At 44.4% G+C, this 25,630-nt stretch overlaps 2 protein-coding genes across 2 annotated transcripts in view; both read right to left on the bottom strand.

The window, feature by feature from the left end:
• Positions 1-238: 238 nt before the first annotated feature.
• Positions 239-3,789, bottom strand: MUSTN1 (musculoskeletal, embryonic nuclear protein 1). The gene is made up of 3 exons (XM_084269766.1): positions 3,688-3,789; positions 1,245-1,365; positions 239-577 (listed from the first exon to the last, which is right to left on the bottom strand). Exons 1-3 carry the CDS (start codon positions 3,694-3,696, stop codon positions 471-473), a joined length of 237 nt encoding a protein of 78 aa, XP_084125892.1. The 5' UTR covers positions 3,697-3,789; the 3' UTR covers positions 239-470.
• A 6,980-nt stretch (positions 3,790-10,769) lies between these two features.
• Positions 10,770-25,630, bottom strand: part of LOC311196241 (store-operated calcium entry regulator STIMATE-like) — a gene marked incomplete at its 5' end in the record, with an annotated part of 35,291 nt that continues 20,430 nt past the window's right edge. The window contains 7 exons of the mRNA XM_084269765.1: positions 10,770-11,009; positions 11,881-12,030; positions 12,884-12,957; positions 13,814-13,930; positions 19,312-19,433; positions 22,829-22,924; positions 24,326-24,374. Coding sequence (XP_084125891.1) covers positions 10,893-11,009; positions 11,881-12,030; positions 12,884-12,957; positions 13,814-13,930; positions 19,312-19,433; positions 22,829-22,924; positions 24,326-24,374 — 725 coding nt within the window. The 3' untranslated portion in view covers positions 10,770-10,892. The remainder of the gene's footprint in view (positions 11,010-11,880; positions 12,031-12,883; positions 12,958-13,813; positions 13,931-19,311; positions 19,434-22,828; positions 22,925-24,325; positions 24,375-25,630) is intronic.

Raw genomic sequence — 25,630 nt, forward strand, 5'->3', positions numbered from 1 at the left:
GAGGGTAGGGTGCCCACCCAGGGGGTCTTGCCAGGGCACAGCCACGGCCAGCACAGATTTGGGTGAGAGCTCCAGCTTGCTGTGATGCCCCTTCAACCAGCTCCTCCTCAGCTCTCTCTGGGCCAGGGCACACTAATGCTTCTTTGTAGTTGACAGCTAGATCATAGCTTGTAACGCCAACGTCTCCACAAAATTAATCAAAGTGTAAACCAAAATCAGTCACCACAGTGTGTCAAGCTGCATCCAACCACCTTTTTTTTATTAAACCATTATAGCAAACACCGACCCCCACATAGAAAGGAAGCACGTAATACAAATCAACACGGATGTTGCACCCTCTGACGTGAGCTTATTCCCCACCTAGTGACTTACAGGAGAAATTCGCTATTTAAGTCTACAGTGAGTAAGGGGCAGCAATCTGGGGAAAACATTACAACAGCCATCCAGGCGAGGTGCACCCAGCTCCACCGTCAGCCAAAGACGCTCTTGGCTGGCTGCTCTTTAGGTTTCTCAAAGACGGTTTCACCCCCTGTCCGATCCCGGCTGAATATGGAGGGTGCTGCAGAGCCCATTTGTTCTTGGAAAAGAAAAACAGGAGAGGTGATCAGTGAAGGAGCAGACTAAGCCCAGGGAGTAAAAGTAGCGCTGCTGAAATAGATATATAGGCATATTTGAGGAATATTTCACCTGTCCATCAACTTGCCAACCCTTAAAGCACAGCACTCCCATCCCAAGCTCAGGGCAGTTGCCAGCACATGTGGGTGGTCACCACCATCGTCTGGCCCCTAATCTGTGCAGACACTTCGGAAGCTGCTGTGGTTCAGGCTATCATGGTGAAACAGGGTTAAAAACGGAAAAGCAACACAAACCCAGAGCAGAGCTCAGTGCAAGCAGCCATGTTCCCCTCTCTCATGTTCTGCCCTTTATCCCCACTCCCTCCTCTTCCGTTTCATCTCAAACACATCAAACTCATCCACTTGATGAATCTGGGGCCAGAAATCTATGACCAAGCCTCTGATCTTCAACTTGGGCAGTTGTTGGCACTGACTGTGGGCTCAGGGCTCGGCTCAAACCCTGGCTCAGGAGGCAAGGTTGGGGCTCTCCCTTCTGCCTTGCCCAGGCAGGAACAGTGATCGCTCCAAGCTCAGCTCCGTTGGCACCTCCTGGTGCCATCGATGAGCAATGAAGTTGATGTTTTACTCTGGAAGTGTGCTTGCTTAATTGTTCCCATCAAGATGACTTACCACACTGCTTCATCACTTGGTAGGTTTTGGATTTAATCTCCTGGTTTTTGGAAAGGTTTCCTCTGGCTCCTTTGAGGTCTTCTTCCTTCACTGGAGGTCGCTTCTTTTTCACAGGAGCTGGCTAGGAAACAGGTATTGCTCACACACCAGCATCTCACGTTCTAAAGCACCAGCAACAGAGCTGCCCACACCCAAAGGCTACACCACCCAGAGCTGCTGATGCAACACTGCCCCTCTGCTTCTGACTCTGCTCTCAGCTACACCAGGCACAACCAGGATTTCACTGCCCTTCCCAAAATCTGTTGCCCGTTACTGTTCCAAAACGGGCTTTTGACCGTGCAGACTTGGAAATGGACAGTAGATGGCTTCATTTTTAAATTCTTTTAAATTTATTTTAAAATTTTCTCTGTCCAGAAGAAAATCAGAACATTGGTTCCTCTCAGCCTACCCCTACCTTTAAATCAGCACTCCTGTCTTAGACAGCCTCAGTCAGCAGCAGCCAGCACCATTAAACAACTAATTCCCTCTTCAGCTTATTATCTAAAGGACAGATTCCTGAGGTTCCACAGGGCATCCCCAGCCACGGGGCTCAGGAGATGCGATTAAAAAGAACCCAAGACCCCCCACACTCCAGCTTTAACACATTTGCACCCCAAAGCATCAGTGAGAAACTTCTCTGACTGTCCCTACATACGTAGGGCTTCTGATATTTGGGTTCTGGCAACACTGGATCCATTCCCACGTTTCTGGGCATCACCCATAAAGCTAAGATGGGTTGTGGGAACAAATTCCTCAAGGCCTGCGAGCGGCTGGAGCCGCGAGTCCCAGGAGCTCACAGACAGGGCCTGCGTGCCGGGCCTGGGCCGGGCCGTGCTGCCTGTACTGGGCCCTTCGGGGCGTTTCTTGCCAGCTGCCAATTCCTGAGAAGGCTCAGAATAGCTCACACTGGATCCCAGCAGCCTGTGCTGTGGGGAACAAAGTGTTCATGAGACCTCTGGGGAAAACACGCCTAGAGGGGTGGCAGCAAACCCTTCAAAACTTGCAATGGCTTTCAGCCAGTCAGCTGGTGCCCCAAATGTCTCCGCAGCCAGGGTCCCTTTCATCTGGCTGTAAGGAAAACTAGGACATGTTGGGAATGGTCCCACACAGCCCCGGCCTGGCCCGTGGGCAGCCAGTGCAGACCTGGGATGGCTCCAACAAAAGGAAACGCCCCTGGTTGTGTTACAAAACCCGCGAAGAAGGGCCTTCACCTGTCACTGGCAAGAGACAACAACTGCGAGGCTTCTTTTCATGGGGACAAGGGACTTCTTGGGGATGGGGTGAGGAAAAGAAGTACTTGAGGCGCACCAAGACACAGCCAGGCTGAGCAGAACCTTTGGATTTCACCCAGTCGTAATAAAACCCTCTTGTGCTTTGATTACAGGTGGGTTTGCCAGCAGGACAGCTGCTGTGGATTAGCTGCCCCTCAGCTAAAAGGCAGAAAAGCCACTCAGAAAGGTTATGCTGAGTCCCAGCAGCCAGCCCTGAACCCGCCAGCACCACCAGCTCCCAGTGCCACGGCCGCAGCGCCGCTAATTGCTCCCAAGGCAAGTGATTTGTGAGCAGGGTTTGGCAGGAGCTGTTCCCAGTGGGCAGAGCAGCACAGCCAGTGCTTCATCTCCTCCTGTCACAATGCAAAAAGCATTGGTTTACAAGACATCCGATGGTTTTTTTTAAGTCTCCTTTTTGGAGTAAAGAAAACAAGCTGAACAGAGTTACTCTACATGTAACTCACACTGGGAGAGCGCTGCCAGGCACACACAGCTTGTGTGGAGATCTTACATGAAACCTCAACATCTCAGAGCTCGTTTTAAGATCACTCTGAAGCACCCATTACTAGGGAGCGCAGCAAAGGCAAGCCATGAGTTACAAGACGAACGTAAGTTGTGTAACACAAAGTTTCAGTCTCAAGTCTCTCAAGTATTCTATCCAATTTTCAGTCATGCTCTTGTTTCTTGCACCTTAGCATGAGAAGCATTACACAGCAGCACACTTCACCCTTGGAAGGATGTACAGCCACGTCCTTTCAAACCAGCTGCAGCAGAAATCACCCCTGTGAAACGCCTCAAACCAGAGCAGTGGAAAGGGCTTCTCCCTTCCTACAGAAATCAAAGTATTTATAGTAAAACAGGACATTAAAAAACTAAATTAATTAGCCACGTAGAGGGCAGCTGCTTTCCTTGTTCATCAAACAACCCCTCCTAACAGCTTGTTCAAGTATATAAACAGCGTGTTTAAATACTTCAGCGTCATCAAACAAGTCACAGAGCAGAAAAGACGAATTCCCTGGTTAAAGAGAGTAACTCACTAATTAGCTCTTCCAAGCAAACCCATCTAAACCAGTACCACATTCGCTGGGCACCCTGCTCTAACGAGAGCCAGCCTCTTGCAGAGTTCCCCATACCTGTGACATAACTGTGGCGCTCGCTCGACAGTAAATCCCTCCCGAGGTGCTTTCCTGGCTTTGATTAAATCCAGCCCGGGAGCTCTGCGAACGCCTGTTTTGTTCCTCGACTTATATAGAGTATCTAACTGTGAAGTCACAAGCTGGGTCACTTTCCCAAAGCAGAGCCCCGGATGATTCAGGTTGGGAGAGGCTGTTGTTGTCAAAGGTTTATTCCTGGCGATGACTCGGGGTTGCAGTATTTGCTAAGGGACTGACGGGAGCAGACGGCTGTGGGAGGGGAGCGTGGGGAACCCCAATCCACTACAAAACCACTTCCCCAGGGGAGTCCACTGGGGCTCTGTTTATAATTTGGAAGGGCAAAACTTTGTTGCAGGCACAAAAAAAGGACTCTGAATCCTCTCCATGAGGAAATCATAATAATAAAACCAGGGTGCATGTGTTTCTTTCCCAGCACCACAGAACACGCCTTCTCCGGGATTACATAAACCCAACATCCCAAGCATGACTTCATGCCCTGAAGTGCTTTTGTGCAGGGCTCTTTATCAGCAGAGTACTTTGAGCACTTTGGAGAGTTAATGAAATAGGAGACAGCTTCCACCCTTACACACCACCGCAGAGCTCACTCTGATGCCAGCACTTACCCAACTGCGAGCACAACCACTTTCTCCTTACAGTGGTACTGGTAAGTTTAATCATTTCACCTGCCATGGGTACAGGAACAGCTTACTCAGACATGAATAAATTCAGCGCTCCCCCAGACATGCTGACAGTAGTAAACCCCTTTCTAGAACCTTTAATGCTTGGTCTGCAATTTTTTAATTAAATAGAAAAGAACCCCAATGAAACTCTAAGCATGAATTCTTTTACTGCCAGGGGAGTGCGTGGAAGGGGGGGATGTTGTCTTTCCCCTTTTATTTGTTTATTTTAAAAGATTATTTCTTCACATCTTAAAAAGAAAAATAAATTGGCTTCTGTGACTGCACTCAACACAGAGCACCAAGCCTCAGGCCAGGGACGTTCACACACAAAAGGCAGTGTCAGACCTCCAGACCAGACTCGATCCCGACTGGGAGACTCAGTTGGGAACTAACTCCCAGAGCTCTGGGTGCCCATTTTGCCTTTAGGCCAAACTCCTTCCAGGCCCAAGGTTTTGGGGTGGTGGAGAAGTGGTTTGGATGTGTCCTGGTTTCAGATGGTTTTTATGCTGTCATGGCAATTTGATTTATACTAAACAAACCCATTACACCAATAAAATTCACACCCCTTCACCTCATGTGCCACTCAGGGCAGGAGATGCTGTGCCTACAGCAGCAGGGAGTGTATCCTGAGGCTCCCAAGACATCCCCACAGCTTCGACAAGCCTGTTCTCTCATTACACATTTCCCAAACCAACGCTGAACAAGCATAACCATCTCTCTCCTCTCCCAGATCATGGGCAAGTTTTTCCTTACAAAAAAAGCAACCTAAATCTGCAGTTACTTACGTTTCAGAGTAGGAATCCTGTTCACCTGGCTGAGGTCCCGATATCTGTTAAATGGGGGACAAGTGATAGTGAAGCAAGACAGGCTCATTTATTTCACAGTGGCTGCTAAAAATGGAAGTTCCCCCTCTTTCATCTTCCACTGCAATGCAAAGGGCCAAAACTTTTGCTGGGAGATGGTTGCAGCTAAAACACGTCAATGACCATGGGGAATTTAGTGACTGTACACAGCTGTGGGCCCTGTGCTCTCCAGGAAACAAGCACCTTAGGGAGGATCTGACTTCTCCCTAGGAGCTGCTAACAGCCCTCGCTGGGCTGCCAGGCTTGGAGGTGATTCTTCAAGATTTCCCTTTGAGGATGCAGTGGGTATGGGGCTGCTTTGTGTGGCAGGTGGGAAGCAATGATGGGCAAACTTCATAGAAGAGTTACCCTGGTGGTAGCAGATGGACAGCAAGCAGGCCCAGCCCAGCAGAACACATCAAACTGCTCCCACCAGGACAGGAAGGGGTGACACTGACAGCAGTTCACTATCAGCAGGATTTCTGCTCTGCTCTGGCACAAAGGCAGCAACCTCTCCCTGTTTGCAGCCTGAAAAAAAATCAACCAAAAACCCAAAACAATTTAAAAAAACCTTAAAAAAAATCTCTATCACCTGCACATGGCCACATTACAGCTTCAGTCAGACAGTTCTTGTCCTACAGGGTCCTCCTCATTCCTCCAGCACTCTGGAAACCGGTGGTAGATACCCTGCTGTGCCTCCAGGGAATCTGGAGAACAGGACCACATCTTTCTGTCAAAGAGAACAGAAACACCCGTGCTGGGACACACGCAGATTGTTGGGATTAAGGGAAGTCCAAGCGCTGGCTGTGGACACATTGGTAGTGAAAGCAGTTGCTGTTCCCTGGAGCTTGAGAGGCAACACTGCAGTACCCAGGCAGCATGGAGGAGCTGTGTCTTTGTCATACCGAGGAGAATTGGCACCACTTCCCCCTTCCCCTTCTGCATGGTTTTGGGAAGTAGCAGAGATTCAAGGAAGCAAGGGAGGCCAGGTCATCTCCAGTACGTTGACCTCTGGAGACAAGGAACAGAGAGGCTACTCAGCCTTAGAATTGGGCATTCCCAACTGGCCCTTTGCTGTCCCCGAGGTATGACACGAGCTCCTGAGGCCCTGCACGAGCAAATCTCTCAACAGGGTCCTCAGAGCTCTCCCCTCAACTTGCACTTCTGCCTGCTGCACACAGATCAGGCGAGAACAGGAGAGAACACAGGGTTACAGGTTGGGGAATGAGGCACCACACTGGTGGTAAATTCAGAAATTTGTTCTTGTTGCCAACGACCACAAGGTCTGTCTTCACCTGAGATGCTGAAAAGCACACTGTGAGCACCAGTGGTGTGGGTGACAACATCCTATGGTCCAGGAGGCCTCAGGTAAATCTTCTGCAATCTCAGGAGCTGTCAGGTTGCACACAGGTGGTCTTACTTGGAAGATGATGATACAGCTGGCTGTTCTCCATGCAGGCACCCAGAGGGGAAAACCTCTCCGCAGAGAACACACACCAGAAGAGCTTGCAAAGATTCTCAAAGCCATAAACAAAACTTGCTCCTTAGGAAATGTGGTCCCTCAGCCCAAAACGGGCCTTGCTGTTCAGGTGAATGAATATACTGACACAGATGCAATGTATCAGACCGGAAGTTCCGTGGCACAACCTGCTTCCCACAACAGCACATTGTAACACTGAAATACACCTGCTTTTAAAGGGAACAAGTATAAATCACATGTACAAAGCTGTAGTAAGTCAAACTTTATTGTAAACCATTATACAATGTAATTACATCAGATACCCTTAAAAGATTAAGGTAACATCACCGGTAACAATATGGTCCAAACAGAGGGCAGCAGAATACAGCTGTTGGTGTTGCTCACATAGGCTACACTCTGAATTTACACACTAACAAACCCAGCACTCAGTCTGAGACGGATACCCACGCAAGACAACAACGCCTACAAAAGAGTCCTTTGACAGACACTGCAGTTTTACTTTGTAAAACCACAGGAGTCATTTGCAGTAACTGAACTGGAAACGTCACCTACACAAGTTTGCAGGCCTGTGCTGTCGGTCTGCTCTGACTGGATGTGCTGTGGCTGAATGTACTGACTCCCATTCCTGGCTTCCCCATGAAAAGCCCAGCACAGTCACAAACACGCGTTAGTGAAGCACAGTGGCAGAAGTCCCTTGCCATGCCTGGCTCCGGCCGGTGGGGGAGCCCAGCCCGGAGGGGGTCACTTTGCATTGCTCTCATTTGCAACTCAGTGTCTGAGTTTTCCCTGAAGAAAAGCTATAGTACATTTTAGTTAGCAACTTTTAACATACAGCATTTACCTACTTAAAGTAAGACAAGGGGACCTGAACATATTAAAGCCAGAACTTGAAAACCACATATTAGACACCACCAGTGTTTCAAATTTAAGATGTGTCACAGGTCAAACACTGGGAACAGTTAATACATTTAGGCTGACCATTTCTGGTAAATCCTATCTCCACCAATACTTCTGTGTCTCTCCCGTAAGTTATAGTTCCTCTCTCTTACTTTGGTGTACACCTTACAGCTTCTTTTCTTTAAGCTGGACCACATTTTTTAAGCACAGTCCAAACAGAACCTCTGCTGGGAGTTGTCCTGAAGTACTGGGCATCACTTCAGAGTGCCAGCCTGAGGACCATGCAAACGTCATCATGTCATAATGTTGTCACTGGATCAACTCTCTAAGGAAAAGATAGTTCAGACTGTACCTCCCACACATTCTGATGCACAGTAAGACATCGTGAAGCACTAGGCACATACTTCTTCCTCCTCCTCCTCGCACATGCAAGCTCCCAGGACAAGACCACTTGTCCTACTTGTACCTGCTGTAAGAATTCCAATTTCTATCTTACCAAGAGGAAAACTGACAATTTTGCATTCTCCACCCCTCACACACGATAGTAAAGAATGGCTAGGGAAAAAAAATAAAAGAGTTGTTTTTTTTTTTATTTGGCTAATGTTATGAATGAAAGTTTTATCTTAGTAGAGAAAGTCAGAGCTGGTTTTTTCCCTATGAAGATTCACTCCTCCTGTTACTACCGCGGTATTTAAAATACTTCTGTCTCTTTGGCTCATAGTGCTTTAATACATCATCTCGTGAGGCATATCAAAATCTCAAACCAAGTGACATTTAAGCACTTAAGACATGAAAATATTAGGCATTCATGTACCTTTTCTATAACTATCTTCAAGAAACTGCTCCATAGTGCTTTACACTGCTTCATACTTGGTCAGGAAGCTTGAGGTCTGGTCAAAACAAGTATTTTTACATGATTAAGGCCATCATTTTATACTGACACTACACAGACTAAACATGAGATCAGAAATAGAAATAACTTTGATAATTTAAGTAACTGGAGAAAAGGAGGAATAAGGAAGGTAAACCAAAAGCTGGTACAGTTCCATTTGTGCGCGCTGCTCAGTTCGCTCTGACAGCCGACGGGGACAGCAGTGGCTGTGCAGGGGCACAGGGCACGTGTCGAAGAGCTTTATTTCACTCTCTGAAACAGAATGAATCCTACACTACAAAAATAAATGCTGACATCTGCAGCAAAAGCCAGTCTGAGCTCCTAAATCCCTTTGGAAACCTTGGATTCCTTGAAGACCTGTGCTTGTGGAGACACCCACCTGCCCCGTGGTAAATACTCAAGAGAAGACGCAAGTCACACAATCAAATGAAAACAAACCCCAAAGCTAAACCAGAGGCAACAGTGATTAGGGACATCCTCCCCCCTCCCCCCACTTCAGAATAACTCAATTAAGCCTCCGTTGTCATTAGCTTCTAGATTTAGCCTAAAGGAAACACAGGCGCTTCAGCTTATTGCCGGTATTACGTTATCAGTGCACAGTAGCAAAGGTCAGTGGCTCAACTACACTCGCAGGCGGCAGGTTTGGTAAGATACCCCTTGGGGGCGGCGGGACGCGCCGAGGGGCCCCTCAAGACTGGGCACACTGTGTCTGCCTCAGCAGCCACACCACGCCACGCCGGGACAGCGACTGCAAGGACGGGAGCACACAGTTGGGTGTTCACTAAGGCCCGGTTAAGCGGTGTGACTAATAAATCACATTAAGACCTAGTAAATCTATAAAAAATGTAAAAAATCTTAAAAAGTTTTGAGCAGTTTTCTGATGAAACTGTTTGGTTTAAGGCTTGGAACATTTCTGACGTCCAGATCCCACAACAGATTTGCAGTTAAGGTCTGTTGTCACCTCTCTGACAAATCACCTTGTCCCACACAAGGTTTAACTCACCAAGGAAAGCTGTCAAACAATCCTTTACAAAACAAGCAAAGCAAAATGATGTAATGGAAAACAAAACCCCAAAATTGAGAAAAATATGCAAAGCAAAAGGATGTCTAGGTTTCAGCTCAGCACATGTTGTCAATTATCAGAAGACAGACACTGAAAGATCACAAAGATTCTATAGTAACAACAGTATTATACCTCTCAGGTTCTGGTTTTAGCTACTAAAAGATAATTAGACTTTGTGGAAATTAAACAGGAGAAATACTATCTTTTTAAACCCCCATTAAATAGAAGATTGCTTCTCCAACGAAAACCAAGGGACAATACTGCAATACTGCAGCACAAATGCTTCAATCAGACCATGGCCCTGCACTGCAGCCCTGCGCCAGGAGAACGTGTAAGAACATTCTATGTCCTTTGGGTCATTTGAGAGGTACACACAAGAGACTTGCAGAAACAGAAATAATTAAGAGTCATCCATAGGTACTCACTTCACAAAGAATGGGTCACAACAGGTTTCTGTTAAACACTAAAGTGCACGTTTGTCAAATATGCAAACACCACCTCCTAATAGAAAAGGTATTTTCAAATTATGTGGTCAAAAGCACACTTCAGATTGCATGTTTAGTGATACTAGGTGACTTCAGCAGAGACAGAGAGTTTTTCCCTTTGTGATCCCTTTGCGATCCCTTTGCCTTAAACCAGGACACAACACTAAGTAAGATTTTCACTACAAATCTTTTGACCTGTTCTGCACGAAGAGGGAACTGCAGCCTTTTTCTCTGACAAAGAGAATCTTTAAATACAACTGTATGAAAATATAACTTAAATATAAAATAGTCAAATAGATTTGAGGAGACTTGGGAAAAAAAAAAAATCTTTGTTCCACCTCTTAGTTCCATAGGTACCTGGTAGCAAGTAAACATCTGTACTTAAAAAAATAACGTTAAGTTACAGCTTGTAACCATAAACTATTCTGCTCTAGGAATTATGCTGCAAAAGCCAGTTTTAGTAATAAAACACACTCCTTTAACCTAGTTGATTCCCATGCTTGTTTGAGAACATCTTAAACTGCACCATCAGTAGCCATAAGCTCCTGCATCTGTTCTCTGTGATCTTCCCGGACGCACCAGGCTGAAGCCCGCCGGCGGCCGGTCCTTGCCCTTGCCCTTGCCGAGGCTGCTGGGTGCTCTCTCACCATGGAAAGACATTCTTGCATAATTGGTCAGTGTGTCTGTAGTGCAACTGAACTGGGAGTCTCCCAACTGCCCGCCTTGCGTTGGTAGACCCTGCTTGTAAGTCAGTTGGTATGGAAAGGGAGATGCAATTGCAACATTAACACCCACTGACTGAAGTTCTTGTCCTGGAACCTGCAGATACACAGGCTGGGGAGGTGTCATACGGGCAGACCGAAACGATGCTTCTTCTTCTTAAGGGGCTTCAAGCTGGTCAGTCTGCGCAGGTCCTCTTCAGCCTCTGACTCCTCCATTTCATCATCAGCTGAAATGAGGATCTGGAAACAAATCACAGCTTCTGAGTAACACAGATCAAAGCCATGCTCTTTCTTCAATTTACTTCTTCTGCTTTGCAAGCATTAAAAAAGAAATAAAGTACTTTATTATTCGCTCAAGAAAGGGCTCTCAGAGCACAACTTGGATTTACTGCCAGTACACCATCATACATCCTATCTGGAATCTCCAGAAGATTTGGAAGAGGGATGTAGTGGAGTATTAATCTCCACTACAATCACTGACTCTAAAAGGCAAAAAAGCAATTCCAGCCCCTCCAGACTGGTGGGGTGGCTGGCTCTTAAGGCTGGAGAGAACACAGAAGCTCTCCATCCAGATTAGTAATATGACACCAGTTTATTACAGAAAACCCTACATAAATTGTACTGTCTATCAGGTAGAAAAGTTAGGTTAACCAACTACAGCTAAACAAACTCACCTTCAAAGACAACACCCATCCTTCCACTCAGCTGAAAACTGCCCATTTAATACAATTGAGAGGAAAATTATGCTACACAGCAAGAGCTTCTCCACAACCAGGCCTGTTGCTTCCACTGGCTTTCTCTAGCTTTAAGCTATAAATTTCTCTCTGAATTAACATCACCTGTAAGTTTAGGATTCCCGTGGGTTTTTTCAGAAGTGTTTCTAATACCTGTGATATTTAAATATCTCATGTCTTCCTGCCCATCTGGAAGGAAATTAGCTACCACGAGTGGTGCAATGATGTTATTTTTCTGATCAGGTCTGCTAGGAACACTACCTTAGAGGTACAGGCAAAGAAAATCAAAACTAAGTTGATAAAGTTACAGGGAAACCAGCACCATGAGGGATGAACTGGATGATACTTCATTAATTGTAGTAATTAATTCTACATACTTCTGACTCTGACTCTTCGTGTGACGCTGCTCTCCTGTATCGGACTTTACTCCCATTTCTTGAATCCTGTCCTGCTTCTTTTTCTTCAAGTTTAGCTTTTGTCTTCCCTTTCTTCATAAGGAAATTGTCTACTACCCAGAACATTAGTGCCTGTTGAAGAGAAGGGGAAGTGACAGTTCAGTTTTCCTCAGAGTAGCTTACGTTCGTTTGGCTAACTGGGTAAAATCTTGTGCAGGCAGGCAGTCACCTGGCTTACTGCCCATGGAGGGGAGGCTCTGGAGCACAGCTTCCTTTGTATTAAGGGAAGGAAATAAGAGACACTATTCAGGGTGATCGTATATTAATTCTTGACATAGAAACACTAATTGTTTAAGTAGACATCTTAGTGGAACAGATTTTTTTGGCTCTCAAAGGATGAAATTCATGCTTGACAAATTAACAACAGAAAAAAAAATTTAAAAAAATCACTGCCAGTTAGTAAATACAAGGACACCCACAATCTCTGGCTGCAGTCCCCACATCCCAGGCTGCAGTCCCCACATCCCAGGCTGTGGGAAGAATATACTTTGGGAAGGCTGATTGCACACTTGCCCTTTTCCCCTGCTCCACAAAAAGCCAGTTGCTCTTAGCTATGGTCAGACAGAGGATACTTCACAGTACAGCTATCCTTGGACCAACTGTTTCCTAAAGCAAATTTCATTGTAATTTTATAATCTCCATCTCTGTATTTCTGTATTACATTCCATCTACTGAAGTCATCGTGTCAAAGGGGTCTGTGAGGCACTTCTGCACCTCTCTGGAGCCTGGTTACTTAGCTTGACATGGCTTCTGGCTTTGCAAAATCCACATATCCAGACATTTCATCCTTTCTTTAACACCCTTCTTCTTTAGAAATTGAACTTAAGCAGAGAGGCACACTGTGCTTTGAGCACCAGCATTAATTAACACGTGGCACAAAGATATCCAAGTAACCATTTCACAGCAGCGTGCGGGTTGTACTAACGTTGACAAAGAAGGGTACGATCAGCATGACGATCGCCAGCTCCAGCTGGGGGTTCTCTATGGGATTCAATAAAGCTACCTGTGAAAAGAAAAGGAAGAAGTTCATGCACCCAGAACTGCATTACTAACTGCAACTGTTCGTGTACTAGTGAATGCTACAGAAATAATTCATATGAACCAAAAAAGGACAGCTCTGTAGGAAAGGAAAGTACTTAGGACAGCTTATAAATTACTGGAGATGAGTGGTGCTGGCAAGAAACTTATTAAGTCTGTTTACAGAAGTCTGAAGAGCTCTGTTAGAATCATCTTGAAAATTTTAAAGCTGCTTGCTCCCAGGAACAGCTTAAAGTTCCATCTTTAGAAGTCTGAACAGAGCAGAGGTTTACAAAACACACAGTAAGGAGAAGACGGTTCCCAAAGTAGCCCAGTGTGTACAATAGTGACTGATTTTAATGGGCTGTAACACCACGCACCATCACTTTGATTACTGCATTGACCAGATTCTGTTAAAATAAATATTTATCCAGTCTTTGGCAATGACTTCACTGATCCATTGCAAATCTCTGAATTCTACAGTGTAGATCTGTCCACAAGGTCAAGCAAAGAAAGTTCCTTAAGCACTGCAAGCAGCAATACAAACCAGCTTACCTAGGGTTAAGGAGTTAAGAAGAGCACTCTGACAAGGAGATACAATTTTTTTTCCATATTGCACTATATAAAAAACCCCCCTCCACGTTATTCCTGGCAGCAGATGCCAGAAAGCCTAATTAGCAGTACCCTAATCAAAGCAAAAGAACACATCACTACTGGAGAGTTAAATGGCACGTAGGCAGTTAGGATGCTGGAGTCAAAGCAATGAACACTATCAGGAATCTGTGGCTCTACAGCTTCCACATGGAATTCTTTTGTTGGCAGGATGCTGTTTAAATACAAACCTCTTTCCACTGAGGTATAAGGAGGACTATAATGATGATGGTTTTCTCAAATGTCATAATCATGATGTAGAGTGCACACTGGCCCACCCAAGCACTGCACTGCAGTGGGTCTCCTGCAAGAAAGAAGAAAGGTTTGATATAAGCATCAAGTTGATTTTGCTGCACAGTAAACATCTTAGAGAAATGGCACTGGAGGAGGCAAGGCAGGCACAGCCTTTCAAAGGGTCTTCCCCCAGTGCACTAGTGCTGCTCTTTGCCCTCCCTCAGCATCACCCCAACTTTCAGAAACTATCTGTTCAAAACTGAAGACAGCAGGACTCAATCTGAGTCAGCAGCACCTGCTGACTGTTGCACACAGTCTGATGAAAGCAGCACAGGGACAGTTACCCCACATTCATTCTCAAATTATTATTTTTGACCCCTTATCATAAAGTATTGAGTTTAAGGAAAATGTAGCTAGGGAAAAACATACTTCCCTTCAGTCTAAGCAGAAATGTGATGATCTCTGCCATTCTCCCCAAACATACTGTTCCTGTGTAGGAAGTTTTTATGTGACTAACCAACCACAAGTGAAGTAACAGGAGCAAAACCTGCTGTGAACAACTTACACTGAACAAAAAAAACAACATCATATTTTAGTCTCAGGCTGAAAGGGTTTCAAATTCTGTTGCACCCCGTTGTGGCAGAGTGAAAACCAGAGTGCATTAAGTTATCTGCCAGGGCAGAACCAAGACCTGCCCTGGGGGGTGGTGAAGGGGTGGTGTTGGCTCTTTAACCTTCACAACAGCCTCTGCAGCATCTTCTGAGGCACCTTAGAACTTTCAGCCTGGGGATGAACAGTGGGTGTGGAAATTCAGATGCCTTTATGTCTTTGTAATGCGTAAGGGATAGTTGCTCCTTCCTTTTCTGGAGCATTTCTGAAAGGCTTTCAGAATTAATACTTGGTGGTAGTTTGAAGAGAAACATAAATCAGACTGCAGACCAAAATAAAACTTCCTAAACAAGTTTTACAGTAAGACCTAAGAATCAGCACTCATTAGTCCATGAGGAAAATGGTTAAAATGCTCAAGTTTTACAGTTACACACACTGCAGTTTATGGTTTCTGGCGTTACAGAAAGTTGGAACATTTGAAAGGGGAAACATCAGAAATTCAAAGTTGAGCAACCATAATTCTTATGAAGATACAAGGCCAGAATTAGATTTGAAATTTAAACTCTGGCAATTGATTTCTATACTCCACATTTTACTGGCATTCCCTAGTTTTCATTAGTAACTGTCAAATAGAAAAAAAAATTAAAATCTAGCTGTAGCTATAGACTTTCCACTGCAGCTCTGCCAGTTTATTCTAGCTCTTTTCTAATCTGTATTTAATTCCTAAAAGCAAAGACAGCTATAGCAATTTTATGTCTATTCCAACTCATGAGATTTTGTATGTCCAGAGATGGTGAAACCCCTCAATGAAGACCAAGGAGTGCTATCAGTGATGAACATTTTGGTCGGTGCTATTGTGGGGAGGGGGCACTGGGTTTGTGGGAGGTTTTAGGGTTTTCTTTGATAAATGACAGAAGTTACAAGTTGTGTATATTCAATTTTATTTGAGGATTTTTTTGTGTGCCCAGGGAGAACAGGGACGCTGTCTATTTTATCAAGTCTTTTGACAGTGTCTCAATAGCATCCCTGCAGAAAAGTTAGAGATACAGACTACATGTGTGGATGGACAGTTCTGACAGAAAACCAAACCACTCTCATTGTGAAAGCTTTTAAATAGGCTGTTCAAAGGGCTTCTTAAATCTCAAGCCACAGGCAAATTAAAAAGTGGACCACACCCTGAAAAAAACACTTTAGCTTTGAAGTAACCCCACTGTGAGCAAGAGGTTGGATTATATGGCCTCTGGAGACACCTTCCAAAACACATTTTTCCAATGGTTTTCTGAACTATGTAACTCCAGGGGAAAAGTAGACATTAATACTGTCACCACAGCCAGGAGGTGTCCCCAAGAGTATTTGGGACATCTGTCCATTCAAAGGTGCAGTGCACAGACTCAAATGAGAACTTCAGTTACCTACAGTAACAAGCAAAGAGAGGACAGCCTGATGTAGGTGCCAATAGAGCTCATTGTCACCAAGAGGGATTTAGTCACCTGTTTTACTTGCAGCAGCTAAAGTAGCCTAAGACCAGAAGGGAAGGAGAATGCAGGGAACATTCTCTTCAGTACAGATCATGGCTGCTTTTCTCCTCCTTACATTTTCAGATATACTAACTGATTCTGCACTTCCATTAAAATCCAGCTGCTGAGGTAATGAATCTGAAAATACAAAACTGGAAATAGGAAGACAAATCTAATAAACTTAAAAACACTGATATAAAAAAGCCCTTGAGGGAGCTCAGGCTACTTTGTTAGTAAATCAGCATGCAGTGCTGTTCTGCTGTAGAAACAGCAACCATTTATGAATGCTGATATTCTGGTATCCATTCTTTCCTTGAGGCATTTGTGCTTAAAAACTATCCTCCATATAAAGAAGAGGCTTTTAAAACCAGCAGGACATGGCTATTTTTGTGACAGCTTCAAGTAATGAATCACCGGGGATCAAGTAATAGAGCTAAGAAGGGAAATGAGCTCACAGTGAGAATTAACTTGAGACAAATGATTATTTAGGCTCTAGACACACAAACAACATCACTCAATCACAAGAAGACATTTCTTTTTTTGGGCAGGGGCCTCTTGTTTGTTATTCCACAATTGCAAGCAAACTGAAATCACAGCAGCCTCCAAGCTGAGGACTTTACTACATCAGATAAAATGCCACCAGTCTCTGCTACCTGTCAAGGAGCAGACACCTGCTAAACATCCCTATTTACCTTCAAAATATTAAGTCTAAACACACCTGCCATCCCACAGGACTGCATTTTTATCCCCTACTTAACTTATTTGGAAGAATCTTATGAAAAATGACATGAGTTTTCCCGGGGCCAAAGTGAAAAGCTTTAAATAAAAAGCTGCTCTGAGGGTTTTCATTTCAGACACCTCAGTGGCTCTCCTCAGGAGAGGGCAGCGAGCATTCCAATGCTACTGGCTCTTTATAGATGTATTTCTTACAAAGGGTCTAACTGTACTTACAGCCACTACTAACAACTTTCCATAGTTCTCTTCATGCCAGGAGCCTCTCCCATATAATTAATGCAAACTCAGATTTACAGTATGCTTTGCAATATGCATATATAGTCCTTATGATACCTTGATTAAATAAACAACTCACTGAGATCAGGACATTAATGAAGACACAGGTTTAAGGTAGTCACTGCTAAAATAATCTGATACTGGAAAGAGGAATTATGAAGTTTCACACATTGCTTACACACAGAGAGAAGTACTTGTCAGACAATTTTGGGCATTTCAGACATCCTAACTCAGAAATGGCAATAATGGATCAGCCCCAGCCCACTTCTGCAGCAGAACAACTTCTTTTAAAAGCGTAGCTACTGCAGTCACACATGCCTCATAACCACCTACAATAAAAATACATTCAGACTGAGATGAATTTCAGGGGAGTGAACATACTCCCCACATCTTCCCATCCACACAGACCGCTTATTGCTACAAGGATGTTGAAGTGGGAGAGGAGAACAAATTACATGAGAAAAAACCAGCCCAGTCAGAAAGAAATAAAGTCTAGTATTTGACATGATTACAAGCACCTACCTGTAAGAGATACACCAGAGTTTTTTTGCTCTGAGTGCAAAGCCAATTTTCCATGAGCTGAAAGCTGTTCAAACATCTCTGAACGGCTTCAAGCCAAACCAACAATCAGAAAAAGGGACTTTGGGCAATAGGTCTCAAAGCTCAGTCAGAAGGGATAGCTTGGCAATGTCTCAGCTCTTTCCCTTGCCTTTTTCCTTCCTTGGGCATTGGTGCTTACCTAATCCCTTAGAGACCCAAGCCTGGGGTCTGATCTGGAGGAACTATTTACTTTTCCACATACAGTGAATTTTCTGATGGTTTAGCTCTCTAGATCAGGTCCCTGAAGAGTCAGATGTGCACCAGTCCAAGGAAAAGAGTGGAAATACTGGACCGTGGCACATGGGAAAAAAGCAGATAAACAGTGCTGCGGCAGTGTTGATTTCAACAGCTTAAATGGTCACAAACTGTACCCCAGGAGACACACACTGGGTCTGTGTAAAACTGACAAAAAGTGCGCTCCTGGGACAGGCAGTTATTGCTCCTGAGATAGAGGCTTGTCATCATTTCCATTTTAATCCTCTGACATTAAATCAGATACCATTAATTTATCTGATTTAACTGTAAACTTCCCAAGCTTTTCAAAGAATCCCAGGGGTTGGAAGGGACCTGGAGAGCCCATGGGGTCCAACCCCCTGGCCAAAGCAGCTCCCCAGCTCATATTGCACAGGGCGGCGTCCAGACAGGGCTGGAATCTCTCCAGAGATGGAGACTCCACAATCCCCTCAGCAGCCAAAAAGTATTTTAAAGTATTTCAACTTGGCAAAGCCCTTATTCATTTATTTAATCTTAATTTTGTCAGAAGCTTAGGGTCATGAACACAAAGAAACCTACAGAACCACAAAAACCTACCAATGGTAATTTTGCAACTGCTATGAAAGCTTTCACTTTCCCAGGCAATTATTCTTTTAACTTTCTTTTCCCCCCAAACCACAGGGTGAAACACCACAGCTCTCTTATAAGGCACCTTCTCCCCTCTATTGTTATCTCAAGGAGCTTCAAATGTAATTTTTAGCATGTATACAGAGCTTCCAACCCCAACCAGAGACTAAACAATCTGAAAGCAACAGGTGGAACAGAATTAGATGCTGAGGCTGATCTGCAGATCCACAGGTCCTGCAGCTGAGCAGAGCGCTGTGGCTGATGCCAGGGAAGAGCAACCCCGTCACTTCACGCACAAGTGATCTCACATGTTTATCCCTGACCCTGTTAGGAAAGACGTGTGCATTTTTCATCAGTGATACAAGCCCCGTGGGCAGGACTTTGAGTGATCATTACTTGAGGACAAGCACAGGCTATCTTGCCATTCTCTGCACCGAAGGCATGTGGTTGTTTATTTCAGAGAGCACTGGCAGATCTCTTAGCCAGCATCTTCCCACAACGGCATGTGGTTCAGGGAAAGCTTTAATAGGAAATGACCTTCCAGCTATCATTTATTTAAAAGTGTTTCAGAGTAAATGTATCCTGCTGTTGTTTTCTCCATGAGATCAGCCAATACTGTGATTTGTTCAATCACTCCTAAAATGTGAAAATTCAAGCAGTTGTTCCAAACTCACTAAATGCTCAGAGACTCGTTATGCCTTCTAACACAGAAGGTGCATGCCAAGATACAGAACTCTGAAGAACCCTTGTCACGAGTGAAATACTAAAGTGACCCCTGTAACCACTGTATAACTATTTTGAGATGAGCCATTAGCTGAAATATTCTGAGATTCTATCCTGAAAATAATTTCAGTGCAAGAAGAGAAACATTTACCATATTCACCAAAGCGAAGGGAGTCCCACTGCTGCCATTCCACAATGCTGCTGACTGCACGTATACCAGCATAGATTAACAGCATTCCTAGAGTGGCATCTAACAAGAAGTTGATAAGGTACCTGAAAGGAAAAAGGTAAAAGAAAACAAGGAGCAAGGGTCTGTGTTCTACAAGTTCTAGGTATTTTAACACCATGATTGACAAAAGAGCTGCATATATGTTGGAAAGCCAGAAAATTGAGCATAATCATTTACCCATTTCTGTAATTACACAGTGAGCCCAAAGTGTAAATGGTTTTATAAAAGTCACAATGTTTTTTTTCTGTCCTTAAAGTTAAGCTCCAACTTCTATTTTCCTTAACTCTAGTGTGTGCCTATTCTATACTCCAACACTCATTTTACTCCTTCAAAACAAAACCAGATTTCCTTTTTATCATCACTTGGTTCATTTTGCACTGAAAGCTGGTATAAGACCAAAGGAATACAGGAGTAAAAGAAGAAATTGTCTTAAAAAATGCCTCAAGGAATACGAAGGTAAAATACCCAACCCAAAGCACTTTCATTCCAAGGGGGAAAGACATCTCAGCTAGACAGTTTTTCTTGCTCAAGGGATGCCCCCCTCCTACCCTCCACAAGGAGCCATGAGCAGTGGAACACCATGCCCAGACTGTACAGTCACTAACTGGGCCAAATTTCCTCTTAGGAAAAAAACCCCTCCCAACAACAACCAACAAACATCTGCTTTCTTGCACCTCAGTTCTTGTCCAATAAGCATTTGAAATAATCAGGAACCAAGGCACCCCACAATGGACACACCACTGCTGCACTACTACTTTTATTGCATCAAGAAGCGCTGGGGTCTGCCAGCTCTGGAGACAAATCCAGGCAAACAAAACGGGATCAGGAATTGGAAAGCAGAGCCAGAATACAACCATTCCAAACAGTATGGGAGGAGCTGTTCTGACCCTCAAAATCCCATTCAAGAGCAGCCCAAAGCCAAATGATGCAGGTGTGCCTTGCCTCAGCCTAGCCTTACCCATAAGCTTTCTAAACCAAAGGTATTTTCTAACAGTTATGTGCCAGGTCAGAGTTTCAATGAACTTCACTGCAGAGGCACCGGCCCATCCGGGCTTAGTGCTCGCAGAGGGATGGAGCGCACACGACTCGCCTGCGTGCCACAAGGGGCTGCTCTAAGCCTGCAGCAGGCGGGCAGCCACCCGCAGCAGGCAGAAGGGACGTGCCAGCACCTATTTCACATCAAATTAAGGCTCCCAGCGCAGGCCACACGCGCTGGATGTTGCCAAGCACACCAGGCTGGCTGCGTGCAGGCAGCGGGCGTTCACTCACATGTAACACTGCTCAACCCAAGCTGCTGCCACTCCAGGATAAAGCACTTGGCTGCCAGTTCAGCCAGCAGCATGAAGTCCCCACACAGCCCTGTGGCCGGCCCAGCACCCTGAGCTACTGAAAAGCACCATTTGCTTTTTCTCTTCAAAATTCTTCAACCAACATCCCATCTGTCAGGGGGGTTTAGCAGCTGTTTGATCAGCTCTTATATGATCCCACACCTACTCTCACAAAGGGCAGCTTCCCACTGTGGTTCTTTAACAAGTTTTGCTGTTTTCTCAAATGACTTGTGTGAGTTTTGTGCTGAAAGAAACCCACAAGCTACAGAACAGGAAAGAGCAGAGAACCAGCCACGGCAGAATTTGCTGGGCAGAATCATTATTAAAGTCAGAGACAGAAACACAGCTTTTATGCACAAACTGACCCACTTGTACACTCAAGATCTGTTTTTCCCAAGAAAGGAGAATCCTAGAATCCTAGAATCACAGGGGTTGGAAGGGACCTGGAGAGCTCATGGGGTCCAACCCCCTGCCAGAGCAGCTCCCCAGCTCATATTGCACAGGGCGGTGTCCAGACGGGGCTGGAATCTCTCCAGAGATGGAGACTCCACACCCCCTGGGCAGCCTGTCCCAGGGCTCCCTCACCCTCACTGGGGAAAAGTTCTTCCCCATGTTGCTGTGGAACTTCTTCTGCTCCAACTTGCAGCCATTGCCCCTTGTCCTGTCCCCACAGACACTGAAAAGGGGCTGCCCATTCCCCCTGCATCCCACACTTCAGATATTGATAAACATTCATAAGGTCCCCCCTTAGTCTTCTTCTCTCCAGGCTGAACAGCCCCAGCTCACTCAGCCTTTCCTCACAGGGGAGATGCTCCAGGCCCACCTTTATTTTGAAAGCTCAGTACACAGCACAAAGTTATTTTTAGCTATAAAATACTGTAATAAAGTGCTTCAGCATTAAGCAATGACCATTTTGGACATGTTTTGGCTCACTTACTTCAATACATCCATCTATACAAATGGAATGTAGGCAATTTGCACCTGTCAGTTTTTAAATCTATCAGGAAATTCTTAAATCAGTAAGCAAGGAAAATCCTACAGCACTGCCTGGTATTACTGAAACCAGTGTAATAACAACTTTAACTTTACAGCCAGTGTGTTAGAAGCAATGCATTTTCCCTACCAAACCACTCTGAGGTGGGAAGAGAAAAGCAGCAGTTCAGTGCACATTTACAGTGTGCAGGAACACAAGAGAAGCCGAGGAGGGAGGGAAATAAAACAGGCTTGTGAAGCAACAAGCCTAGTCCTTGAGCTGTGTAGCTCCTTTGTTTACCAAAGGACAACAGTGAGCAGATGCCACGGATGGAACTGGATTGGTTTTAAAGGGCAAATTACTAGGCTTTTAAAGGTAATTTAAATTAAAATTCCTTCTATTGCCAGGAATTTGTAAGCTTCTTTGAGCATGAGCCCTATCAAGAACAAACCAAAACAATTACCATTTGCTTCAGGAGCTCCTGTAAAGAGCCTGACAGGCTCTTAGTCATAAAATCTTCAGGTTTAATACACTACAGCGAAATGCTTATCTGCTTAGTCACACTGCTCCAAGCGTGATGCTGCAACATTAATTCTTGGGCTGACTGCCTGGGCACTGAGTGAGATTTCATGCTTTTAACTAAATGAAAACAGGACTTCAGTGCTTAACGTGGGCTTTAGAAGAAAATACAAGCCTGGCTAGTTTTTGCTAAATAGCCCTGAAAGCAACCTGACTTTATATGACAGCCTCACTGCAGCCAGCAGTGCAGTCAGAGGTCAGTGACTGTAACTTTATAGCCACTTCCTTTGGTCCCTAGCACCTCCTTCAGTAAACAGCCTCGTATTACAACCTGCACCCTAGGTCCTCACTCATCACCCAGAGGGAGAAGTAGGAAAAGTTTATCCTCAATCCAAACCAGCTACGCACAGCCCAGAAAAAGCTCTCCCAGCTCCTACAAGCCATTAATTAAAGAGCAGAACTTTGATCCTTGATTAATTAAGCAGAGTTTTTGAAAGTGACTGCTTTTTGCCAAGAAAAGGCTTCTCAGCTCAGTTTTGCAGTATTAGTATTGTGCACGTACACCAAACTCTACTGAGAACTTCCATAAAGATCAATTATTCTGAAATGGAACACTCACAGTGAACAAGGGTCTTCTTCTGTAAGGTCTGATAAATAGACATTTGCAAAGTGGATGAACAACATCCCTATGGCTTGCTTGGAAGTATCTAAAAACCTGTATAGAGTGAAAACAGTTTTTAAGACACATAAACAACACAGCCAGACATTGAAAATTTATTTTCATTAAGATTCCATCTCAGTTATTCATTTTTTCTTCAAATATAACAGCAGAGTGATAAAGTGTTGTGGTATTTAGCTCATTTTACAGCATTCCATTTTCAGTTCCACCTCTTTTTTCTTTAACATTGCTAATAAACCAAGTGATGTGAAGTTGAAACCTTACCACTGTAAATTTAAAGTCTCGGGATTTCCTCTTGGTATCACTTGCATTATCCAAGAGCTAATCCTCACTAAAGCTAGCTAAGTCTTTAATAACCTCCTGTAAACAACGAGTATCCAGCCTTGCTAGTATTTTACTCCTTTGATATTTATGCATTTTTAACAAGTTTATGGCAGATATAAAAATAAAATCCTTATCATGTGCCTGTTGGTGAACAATTTAATAGCTGGCTAATGAGTGAGTCCCTTACCTACAGTATTTTGCTAGAAAGCCAAAACATTTTTCACCTGAAAGCACGAAGTGGTCTCACTGAAGAGCACTCTGCAGAAGAATTACAATCTTGAAAGCATTATGTCTGAAGCCCACTTTGGTACAGCTCTTTCCATTCTTTTAGCATCCTTTGCACAAAGCCAAAGCTTCCAGTGTATGTTTTATTAAATGTTAAATATAGGAAGCAGGTCAAAACTACTCTGTAGGCAAGTGTATTCTTTATACAGAACAACACCCATTTGGCCTGTCATTCCCATGTCTGAAAAGATCCAAACACCATTGCTGATCCCGAACCCAATTTACCCCGGAATTCACCTCCCCTCCCTGACAACCTGGCCCAAAACTTCTTCCCTGTGGATTCCCTGCATTCTGGATTCACAGACCTAGTACAGGTTATGCTGTACAATCCAACAACTTAAAGAAGTAATAAAAGCAGAATAAAAATACACTTTGCATTCTTTTATGGCTTACATATTCATATCTTTTCCTACACTGTTTTTTATCTTGTACACAGTAGGATAGCTACAGAACACAATTTTCTTTAAGCCCAGCTGAGAGCTTCTTCTAAGCTTAGGTGCATTTGTAGATGTTCAGATGCACCTTGGGGCAACTGTTCAGTTTCCACCTTCAGGAAGAAGCACAGTTTGAAGCTTTACATCTAAGCACACATCTCTGTGGATTCCTGGAAGCAGCCAGTAAGAAGCAGCTAGCAGGGAAAGGCTCAGAAGAAAACTTTCCACTGAACTCATACGCTTTGTGAACTTTTTTCACTCCTCACTGTCAATCATCAATCTCTTGTCATCACTTTTCTTTTTTTCAACCACCATATGCAAACAATGGTTGACTTTTATTTCTAAAACACACAAGAAACAAAAAGTATTGAGAATAAAGCATGCAGAAACATACCATATCCTCCAGGGACGCCTTTCGTGCTTTGGTTCTCTGAAGCGTTTTACTGCAAAGAGAAGAAAAAAACAAACAAAAATTGAAGATAATCAGCAACACCCAAAGCAACAACAATCCAGAGAAGAGAAAGCAAATAAATATTGCAGAAGTGTTTCACTTTAAAAATGTATCCTTAAGAGATTGATAAAGAAATTGGCTCCCTTCTGTCACCTTCAAGTCCTACAGGTTTGGTGTCTGACTGCTAACACACCTCATGTGAAAAAGGCACCTGTTCCTGGCCACTGTGTCAGCAGCTTAGCTTTTATGACTGCCCAGCCAGAACATTTAATTTCCTATAGAAAAGCAGGTATTAGAAAAAGCCATTTCTTTTGCTCATTGGAGACCAGAAGTCAAATTGGAAAGTATTCTGGCAATACAGGAAATCTGTAATATCAGAAATAAGTGGAGTGAATTACTAACAGGACAAATATATTATCTGACAAAGTCTATTTATTTTGTGGATGGCAAATAAGACACCTCTGGGCAAAGTGAATTGTAAAAGGAAAGCAGGACAGATTTTTTTAAAATCAGATAATCCCTTCACAAAAAAGGTTGATACTTGTTAATATATTGCAAACTTAAAAGAAAAAAAATCAGTATTAAAATTCACACCAACTATACAAAGGCAAAAGAACAGATAAATTTGACTCTTCCAATCTGTATGGGGCTTGTAATACAAATTGTTTGGGTATCTGATTGAAAGCTCCTCTGCACCCCCACAAAGGAGGGGGGCCAAGCCAACCCCTGCCTGGCTACCCCCAGGCACATCCCAGGAGCCTCCAGCCCATCTCAGGTCCATCCCCACAAGTGCAGAGGAGCAGAGGCCGTAAGGCAGATGGGGGAACAGGACACAAGTAACAGACTGAGAGGAAGGGACAGCTCCCTGAAGAGCCTCATTCCCCCCACCCTGGGGAGTCAGTGCCAGAGCACCTGGGGGAATGCGGTAGGGGGCAGGTACGGGATGCAGGGCAAGAGTGTTCTGGCATCTTGCAAGACTTCCTATGGATTATTTAGGGCAGGGACCAAAGGCAGGGAGAGGAAAGACTCATGGAGGAACACATGTGGGGAAACAGAGGGGCAAAGGGAAAGAAGCAGTTGCTTGTACATAAACAGCGGCTGGTCTGTACACTTGCACTGTCTGACATGCACTTGTCCTACCTTCCAAGGCAATTCCACCTCTAACTCTTCCTGGGCAAGTAAAACCCTTTTCCCTTCCAGGAACACATGCTGGGCCCTGCCCAGGGTCAGGCCCAGGGCAGGGAGCCA

Source organism: Gallinula chloropus (genome assembly GCF_964237585.1).
Source record: "Gallinula chloropus genome assembly, chromosome: 12".
Lineage (NCBI taxonomy): Eukaryota > Metazoa > Chordata > Aves > Gruiformes > Rallidae > Gallinula > Gallinula chloropus.

What these genes read in the sequence shown, in the direction of transcription:
- MUSTN1 (XM_084269766.1), bottom strand. An exon ending in CCAAGTGATGAAGCAGTGTG is followed by an intron (nt 578 to 1,244) that starts GTAAGTCATCTT and finishes TTCTTTTCCAAG; the next exon opens with AACAAATGGGCTCTGCAGCA.